This window comes from Penaeus japonicus, unplaced genomic scaffold, assembly GCF_977035675.1.
Source record: "Penaeus japonicus unplaced genomic scaffold, GWHDUDI00000001_assembly GWHDUDI00000039, whole genome shotgun sequence".
Classification (NCBI taxonomy): domain Eukaryota; kingdom Metazoa; phylum Arthropoda; class Malacostraca; order Decapoda; family Penaeidae; genus Penaeus; species Penaeus japonicus.
Window position 1 is genome coordinate 11,117,493 of NW_028234441.1, and position 10,000 is coordinate 11,127,492.

The 10,000-nt window shown below is 36.4% G+C and overlaps 2 protein-coding genes across 2 annotated transcripts in view; both read left to right on the forward strand.

The window, feature by feature from the left end:
• Positions 1 to 268: 268 nt before the first annotated feature.
• LOC122248617 (uncharacterized) lies at positions 269 to 5,698 on the forward strand. Its single transcript, XM_043008740.2, has 3 exons — positions 269 to 383; positions 1,465 to 1,875; positions 2,437 to 5,698. Exons 2-3 carry the CDS (start codon positions 1,516 to 1,518, stop codon positions 5,059 to 5,061), a joined length of 2,985 nt encoding a protein of 994 aa, XP_042864674.2. The 5' UTR covers positions 269 to 383; positions 1,465 to 1,515; the 3' UTR covers positions 5,062 to 5,698.
• Positions 5,699 to 7,087: 1,389 nt separating this feature from the next.
• The window catches only part of mRpS5 (mitochondrial ribosomal protein S5), a 10,506-nt gene continuing 7,593 nt past the window's right edge, over positions 7,088 to 10,000 (forward strand). The window contains exons 1-4 of the mRNA XM_043008739.2: positions 7,088 to 7,238; positions 8,143 to 8,298; positions 8,437 to 8,562; positions 9,099 to 9,326. Of these exons, the coding sequence (XP_042864673.1) occupies positions 7,160 to 7,238; positions 8,143 to 8,298; positions 8,437 to 8,562; positions 9,099 to 9,326 (589 nt within the window). The 5' untranslated portion in view covers positions 7,088 to 7,159. The remainder of the gene's footprint in view (positions 7,239 to 8,142; positions 8,299 to 8,436; positions 8,563 to 9,098; positions 9,327 to 10,000) is intronic.

Here is a 10,000-nt window from a genome sequence, read left to right on the forward strand (position 1 = left end):
ACCGATTTAATTTCTTTACATATCATGCATATTACTGAAAGTATCACAAGGATCAGTTTTATTCTCTCTCTCTTCCTGTATAGTATATGGGATTCATCGTGGGTACACCTTTTCAATCAAGGTGATAACTCATTTCCCCTGCTTGTTCCTGACAAAAAGGGAAATATCAATTAAATAAATTCAAGATTAAGATACATTTAATTATGTATTAAACAATTATTTTCATGTTAAACATGATATAAAAATACTGAGATTTTTTAACCACAGAGGATGGTAAAGATGTGCTACGGTCGCCATGGAATCCGTACATTCAAAATATAAACAAAAGGCAGATGAGTTGGATCATCCTGAACAAATCTCCCGCACGCCCATAAATATGAATTGTAAGTTTCTGAAAGCTACATAAGGTCAACCGAAAGAGAAGATGATATAGATCATAAACTAGGTTTCACTTCTTTTATTTTGAATGGCAAGTAATAAGTGCATGATAATTCAGCGGTATGTTTTGTCATGATTCATGCCTTAGATATTCATGATAAAGCCAGACGTCGAAATCTCACTGTCTGTCCTTTATTAATTAAAGTTTCGCCATTGAGATATAGTGAATTTCACTTCAGGAATCTCAAGACCAAGGTCATTCGGCATTCATAGTGGAAGGAAATTGAATTCAATATTTCAATACTACACATTAGGTTACGTTCACAATGATAGAATAAAGCTGTGTAAAATCAGAGTGATAATGCGTAGCTGATACTTTTTAATTTTGGTATATAGTAATATAAAGGATCAGGAGATGTAAGAAGTTTCCCAAATGCAATGCATGATTATTATCAATTCCTACAGACATGATTTTGGTAAATGATTGCAAGACAGTTACATGTCTGCCAGTAATTTATACGCAGTTACTACTCTCTGCTCATTAAACACTCTGCCAAAAGGCAACAAACCTCTGCCAAGCATATTCTAGAAAAATATATCTTGTACACCTCCCTGGCAATTTATTAAATAAAGAACCAGTCCAAGCTTATAGGAGCTACTTTGTTCATTACTAAACAAAACACCACCATCAGACTAGACTTAAGATTATAGGCCTCCCATCATAGACTACAGCAAGTTTCAAGTGGACATAGATAGAAGACCACCACTGCAGTGGTCTTGCAAATATTTACCAGGCCTTTTTTTCAATTGTAATATTTATTCTTTTGATCTTAGCATCAAGGTAAATGTTTTAAGAGCTCATATACATAACTCAGGCCTGATAATCTTTGCTAGACTCAGGTGCATGCATGCATGGAATAAAATAAGATATCTGATACAAGACCCACATTATTCAACTTCAAAGATCAGTGAATATGAAATTGCTCTGCAATAATATACATTAAACCATGCTACATATTCTCAAATGAGTATATGATATGATTATTTATCATTATTTATTTATCACATCTATCTTTCCCTCCACAGGTAAATGTTCACCTGTATTGTGCATATTGTAGCAATGTTACAATATTAAAGATGAGGACAAGACTGGGAGCAACATCACCAGCAGGAGGAGCTAGCCTCCCTCCTGCTGTAGAGTTCCCCTCACAGAGGAGAGAACGTGTGGACTGGCATAAATTGGCATCTGTAGATCTTCATGACCTTGCTTCAGGATGCAGCATAGAATTCTTGCAAGAGAACCTCTCACATGTTGCTTTTTGTGATGCAGAGTCTGAGTTTGACCTTGGAACAATGTCAGGTCAGCGGAGTCTGATGAAAATGTTCCGTCTTGCCCAGCTCATCATCCAGTACCTTTTCCTTTCGCAAGATTACATGGAGTCACAACTGCAGCAGGCTCAGGAAGAGGCACAGCAGGTCACAGAGAAGTATCAGCAGGTAATGATGGATTTTTCCTTTTAGGTTCCTCATTTTTGATACTGGCATTGTTAGTGCCTCTTTCTCTCTCTCTCTCTCTCTCTCTCTCTCTCTCTCTCTCTCTCTCTCTCTCTCTCTCTCTCTCTCTCTCTCTCTCTCTCTCTCCCTCTCTCTCTCTCTCTCTCTCTCTCTCTCTCTCTCCTCTCTCTCCTCTCTCTCTCTCTCTCTCTCTCTCTCTCTCTCTCTCTCTCTTTCTCTCTCTCTATCTCTCTATCTCTCTATCTATCTTTCTCTCTTTCTCTCTTCTCTCTCTCTCTCTCTCTCTCTCTCTCTCTCTCCTCTCCCTCTCTCTCTCTCTCTCTCTCTCTCTCTCTCTCTCTCTCTCTCTCTCTCTCTCTCTCTCTCTCTCTCTCTCTCTCTCTCTCTCTCTCTCTCTCTCTCTCTCTCTCTCTCAAAAGATTTATTTAACTTTGCATTTATTTTGATACAATTATTTTTTTGTGAATTAATAATCATGCTTATACAAGATGACTTAATATGATTTAAGTGTTTTCTTCTAACTTCTTTCAAAATCCTCTACAGGTGAAGTCAAAATTGCTGGAGCAGGTGGAAGAAGCCAAAAAGATGAAGATGACCAATAGAAGCATGCGTGAAACTGTAAAGTACGTCAATTCCTTTGCCATAGCCAATGGCATCTTCCACTCCCTCAAATGTCCTCTTTGTACAAAAGCCTTTAGAGGACAAGACTTTCTCCAAGCTCACCTTTGGCGCAAGCATCCACAACAGGCCAATACTGTCACTCTTCAGCAAGTACCTCCAGTGGCTGTAGGGAACCCTTGCATGGGCCCCACAGCCACAGTAGACAAGAAATACTATGGAGGGCCACACAGTGATGCCACACCCCTCCAGAGTGTACCAACTGAGACCTCCAAGACAAATGATGTGGATTCTTATAGGATCATCGAAATGGAGAAAAAGTTCAATGCACTGAATGATAATTTTACAAAGTTCATGCAAAACATGGAAGAGCAGAAGAGAATGCTTGAGAAGGAGAATGAACGAAGGCAAGAGGAAGTGAAGAAGGCATGGGAGGACAAAAGCAACATGGAGCAAGAATACAAAGCTGAACTAGAGAAGCTCAACCAGCAGATACACCATCTCCAGAGGCCTAGACAGGAACAGTCAAACAATGTAGATGTGGACAGGTTTGTCGACTTAATTAAAGAGCAAGAGAATGAGATCAAGTCCCTCCAGCAGAAGATTGAAAATCAGCTCAAGACCAAGGTAGAGGAGCTAAAGGATATGCCTCAGAGTGATCATGCCATTGTGAGCTTGTCAGATGAACTGAACACCTTGAGGAAGCAACTGAGTGAACAGAAGAAGAGCCACAAACGCTCCTTGAAGGAGATGAAGGAATCAATGCGGAGTGAGTATGAGAATGCTCTGGAAGAGGAAAAAAACAAATTGAAGGCAATGATGCAAGACCTGGCCAGGCAAGAGACACCAGTGAAGGCCATTTCTCAGAAGCCTCCTCCATCCCCCAAGACTCCCAGCATCAGAAGACCCAAGCCATCCACACCACCAATGCCCAATAGGTCCACTAAGCCATCTGTGACTTCTTTAGACTCACCTGACTCACCTGCCAAGAGATCCCCAGCTTTGCCCAGTCGCAATGCTCAGGGAACATCTCACTCATACCGCATGGATGCTGAAGACACGGATGAAGACTCAGAGGACAGTGAGACAGACACTTCACATTGGATGCAGGCTACAACAAAGATTACACAGCTCAAGGTTGTTAGTCCAGACCCCAAACCAGATGCTCTCCCATCCAACATTTTAAAGACAGCAGAGGATGGTGCTGCTGTTTCTGAGAACTCTTCATTTCAATCCTCAGAAGATGAGGATGAGGATGAGGAAGGAAATGGATCATCAGAATCACTAAGACTGGAAACCCTCCTAAGGGATAATCCACAGCTGTGGATGCAAATGAAGAGTGCAACCTCAGAAGTCCTCGCCAAGAAGCTGTCTTCACTTGGTCTTGACACATCTGTTCGAGGCATCAAGACCGAAGTTTTGACTTCTTGCCTCTCTCAGCTAAGGAAGGAGAGGAGGAGATATGAGGAGAAGCATGAAGGATTCCTGGACCTGAGAAAGAGACTAGAGAATGAAGTAAATGTGAAGGCAGATGAGAAGATAGAAAATGTTGGAGATATTTCTGGTGTGCAGCCAATCACAGAGGCTGCAAGGAAGAAAGGTAATCAGGCAGGCATGCTCTCTAGGGTTGTCAAGAATGTGAAATCCAAGGTTAGGGAGCGTTCAAGGTCCATCACTTCCACCATGAGCAAGACCAGCATGTCAGTTAAGTCTGGGGTAAAGGACATGTTCCATCCTCATCCCCGACCATCAGAGGACATCAAAGTTGTCACAGAGGACAGAAAGGTCTCCCTCACGAAGGCCAAACAAGACAATGATAGTTCTTCTGACACAGAGTCAGAAGAGAGCTCTTCCAGCAGTGCTCAGATTGAGGTACACAATGAGACTTCCAAGTCTGTGACCAGAAATCTCTTTGGCTCCAGTGAGCCACTAGAGGTGGTGGCAGCAGCCTCATCATCAGGGAGCGGTGCCCGTCCCAAGCAGAGGAACTATTTTGACAATAAGACTTATGGACAAGTGGAGAAGAGCAGCAGTGATTCTGAGTGGGACTCTGAGCCAGAATATGAGAACATGAAGAAGGAGCCACCTGTGAGATCAGACAGTCTGGCCAAGTATCCTGGAGAGCTGTTGCAGGATGCCAGCAATATAGCTCACAGTACCAGCTGGGATAACTTGCAGGACAATAAGCCCATTAAGCTCAAGAAGCCTCAAGGGGAGATGGTAAGCAATCTTTCACGAACCATAGAACTGCAACTCAGTGGGAGACGGAAAACCAACATGGCAGGGGCCGTGGATGTGATGAGTAGTGGGGAAAAGGACACAAGTGGCACACACTTACAGGTCCCAGGAGCAACGTCTTCACCCCATGTAAGTCGGCAACAGAGTGTGAGTGACTCCTCTAACACTGTCCGAAGTAGTATGTGGGGCTCACTTGAGGACATGGAGAAAGACAATCAAAAGAAACCTCAGGGTCAACCTCCAGGCAGGAACAAAGCCCTTATCCACTCTTGGGACTCAGAGGACGACCTGGACATTAGTGAGATTGAGTAACATCCAAAGAATATGGTTGTATTTACTAGGATTCCTGTAGTTAGCTAATGCCATTTCATCAATATTAATTTTGTTAGGTAATGATTGTCTTGTTTTCTCAATGTCATCTCTTTAATCTCCTTTTTATAAATGGAGAATTGAATCTCTCAAAACCACATTTTAGGTATCTCAGTTTATTTATTCATCTTACCACTCATCATATTTAATAGGATATGTGTACAAATCTCTTCTGTGTTGCTGCAAGTGTTACTTCATTTCTGTACATTGCACTGAAGGGCTGCCCCTAGTCAGATGCTTGATATATAGCATATTTTACAACCATTCTATAGTGAAATATGAAATAAGATTCAAACACAGGCAATATATCTATTGAGGCCTTTCTCCCGGTGCCTAAGTTTAACAATTTTGTGCTTCCCACTTGCTCCCACTGATCTTCATTATAGATGCTTTGAAATTGATGCATATATTTTTTGATAAAATCCAATTTTAGCATTATTTCATATAAGATGATTAAGAAATAGGGAATTGTGTGGCTATTTAAGTACAAAAATAAATTGTATTTATGAATCAAACTTTTATCAGATAACTTATGTACTTCCTCATCTAAAAATGAATAGAAAATATTTTTTTGAGCTTTCTTGCTTGTTTTTATATCCTGTTATTATTATTATTATAAATGTTGTTATTATTATTATTATTATTATTATTATTATTATTATTATTATTGTTTTTGCTCTTTAGCACTATTAGTACTAGTATAATTACCATGGTTATGATAATAACGCTTATTATTATCATCACCATTGTTATCATCATTATCATTATTGTCATTATTATTATTTTTGTTATCATTATTATTATTGATAATATTATTATTATTATTATTATTTTAGTCATTATTATTATTATCATTACTATTATTACTATTCTTACCATTGTCATTCTTGTTACTGTTGTTATATCTCTTACGGTCACTCATATAACTATCATCATTTTTTTAGTATGAGCATCATTATTGTTATGATCATAACACTAATTATGATGATAACAATGATAATAATTATCATTAATGTTATTATCATTGTTATTACTATGAGTATCATTATTATTGTTGTTTTATTATTATCAAAACTGTTATTGCTAAAATTATCATTATCATTGTTATTATTGTAATCATCAGTATTATTATAATTTTTATTACTTTTTTATTATCATTATTATTAATGATATTGTTATTATTATTATCACTATTATTATTATTATCCCTAATGATCTTATTGATATCATCATTAATATTATAACTGTTATCAATATCATCATTACTATTATCATTGTCATGATTATTATCATTATCTTTATTATTATCATTATCAATATCATTATTATTGTTATTACTATTATCCTTATTATTCATATCATTATCCAGGGGTGTCAATACCTAATTAATTATATTGTATGAAGTTCAGAAAGGTCATGGCATGGCATCATCATAGTCATCATAACTACTGTTTATTTTTTGTATTGGGTGATGATTACCAAATTAATAAAGAAGGTGTTGAGAGCATCATTGACTACAATAATATAATTTCCAAATGAATTGAATAAGGGAAATGATAATTTGGATAATCATGCCAAGAAAATCACAATGGACAAGATAATGATTTGTATAATCTTCGTAATAGGAGTTATATATAATATAATACAGACGAAATTACATAAAAAGTGGAATGTGAAACCACTACGTAAATTACAAACAGAATAAGTGGTATCGGGCGTATATAAAGGGGAAAGCAACCAAATAATGAAACTATAATTGAAAAAGATACTTCGACTTCGCATAGAAGTGAGTTAATGAGATATATAAATAATCCACAGAAAATAATGCCTTAACAAGGGCGATTTGGGGAATGGGCGCGAGTAAAAAAATAAAAAAAACGAAGAGAAACAAATAATCATGAAACTGTATAAGAGAAAAAAAATAACAAATAAGAGATAGGGAAACACGAAAAAAGAGGAAAAAGGGATCCAAAAAGAGGAGTTTCGTTTGGTAAATTAAGCGACGGAGTTTTGTCGATGTAAGCGACCATCAACATAAACCATGGCCGGTTCCACTCGGCTCTGTTTACTTGCGAAAAATATTAGTTTTCTGTCTATTTCTCAATCTCCTCTGAGTTGTGGTAAGTCTTTGTGACGGGTGATTATCATGACATTAGTTTCCTAAGTGATTTTAATGTTTTCAAATGTGTAAAATACTGAGTGAACCTTCTTCATGTTCAACACATTTTGTATCAACATTTCGATTATTTGTTATTGTCTTTAAAAAGTATAGCTTATAATTCCGCTACTGATTAGTATGTTATGCGTTTTATATATGGTAGGATGATACAATATAGACTGTAGAGGTGGTCTCATAAGAATCATTTCCCTTACCTGTCATTAATTTAATCAAAGATCTGCAAAAAAGGATTAGAATGAGTAGGTTGCAAATGAAGATTAATATCGGATCAAGAACCAAACATTTTTTTCGAGATAGCATTGCATTTTCTTTGCTTTGTACATCACCATCTTTTCCCTGTATTTTATTTACTTCACTAACCATCATAGTTGCCTTGATGTTTTATGCCATTTATGTTTATGCCACAACATATTTACTCCAAACTCAAGGTATTTTTTTCTGGTTTATGATGCTGAATTTTATGCATGCTTTTCAGGTTTTATTTGGAGATTTTTTTGTATACCATGTTGAGGTGAAAATATAACCTAAAGGAAGGACCTATTGTGAGAGGCTTATTATCTTAATATGTGGCCCATCTTGCAAGGGTTAATGAGATTTTTTATAGATATGATGAATAACATCATAGTTTCAGAAACTTTTTCTCTCTTCTGTTATAACTGAATAAATCATTATTTAATGCATGTGTCCGACAAAAAATCAACTCAATAATTATTCTGCTGCACATTGTAATGATGGTAAATGTAACACTATAACATTGTTAACATTAGTACACTACATACTCAAGGAAGGTTGATACTTTATATTCTTATGGTTTCCATGTTTTAGTAAAGTTTGGTCTTCCACAGGCATTGTGCGTCGGTATGCAACAACTTTCGCTCTCACTAGGCCAAGCATTGCAACAGTTCCTCTGTCAACAAAAGTAAGCAGCATTAATCAGAGGTTAAATGAACCACAGCTTCCTCAAGTGCAGCCAGCGAGGTCAACAAGTTTCTTCAACAAATGTAAGATTCTTTGCCATTTAGCCATTCTGATATCAAACTCCCCTGCTGCTTTTCAGAGATTTGAGTATAAATTTAGCTTCTCTTCGTGTTTATTTTGTATCTTTTTTAAGGTTTTCTTATGTATTCATATTGTTTCAGTACCTGCTGATCAGCTCTGGAAGGGTGTAACAAGTGTGAGCAATGCAGGCAAGAAGCGTGGTCGTGGTAAGGGTGTCGGCAAGAAAATGGCAAAAAATCTTAACAGAGGGCAGATGATTGGCGTTGGTAAGCCATTATCGTTTTTTTTCTCTAGCTATCAATATCTCTCTTAGTTACAAATATGATACAAATATATATGAAAATATATGTGTGTGTGTATGTTTGTATGTATATATGTATACATGAATTTGCATATACAGATGCATGTATATGTATATATATTTTTATATGTATATGTGTGTGTGTGTGTATGGATGTATGTATGTATATATATATGTATATATGTATATGTATATATATTTTTATATGTATATGTGTGTGTGTGTGTGTATGTCTGTATGTATGTATGTATATATGTATATATGTGTGTGTGTGTTTGTATATATGTATACATAAATATGCATATACAGATATATTTATATGTGTATACTTATATTAATATATTTATTTAGTATTTACCATTTAATTATTTATTTTACATGATATTGATTTAAAGCTATGAAGAGTAGGTCACCATACTTATGTAAAGTATCAATTCTTTAATTATTATTAATATTCAAATTTCAAACATATGGAAGAACTGACAAGTTTCTTTGAAACAGGGCGTGAGAATATTGTCTGGCCTGGCCTTAATGCTCCCATTTTGCGGGGCAAAGAGTTGATACAGCAGCAGAAGCTCCCGCAAGACACAGAGAGAGAGGCAAAGCTCATCAAGATGAGAGACACCATGGGGGTGTTTCGCCCCCTGCGCCTAGATCCCCTGGAAAGAGGCTGGTCTGGCACCAAGATGCCTGGAAGGAGCATCGGTCCTCCTGACCCCATTGGCGAAGGTAACGTGTCAAGGCAGTCTGGTTTTGTAAATTTGACTGGTAATTGATGTCTTTACATTTAGAAGTATTTATTGAATAAAATCTGGCAGTGAAATTAATAATGTTATCAAGTCTTATGAAACAAACAAGATCCTTAAATGATATAAACAACTTTGTTAAATAAGCATAAATAAAAAAAAGATAATATTAAAAGTTTATTGCATGCCTCTTGAAAATCACTTCGCATACTCTTAGGGGTATTCCTACCCCAGTTCAGGAACCTCTGTGATAGGTGTTTTTTTTGTTTTTTTCTTTCTTTCTTTCTTTCTTTTTCAATTGTGAGCTTAATTTTAGTGTTTTGTCTCTGATGTATTCATGTTTAGTTTATATTGATTAATGTAGAGTCCCACCTTATGGCTAAATGGGTATAAATGAAACTGAATATTTTCACAACACATCTCTTGTGTTGTGAAAATATTCAGTCTCATTTATACCCTTATATCCATTTGTCACATTGAACTCAGTTCGTCCTACTTTATGTAGATTTAACTTGCTAGCTGTTGTTGTATCTAGTTTAGTTTGATTCCCAAAGAGCTATAAACAAAATTCAGAATATAATCATAGCTCTTCAAATAAATGACATTAACTGAGCCTTGAGGTTTTAGTGCAGATGTTGATCTGTAGAGGCTCTTTGA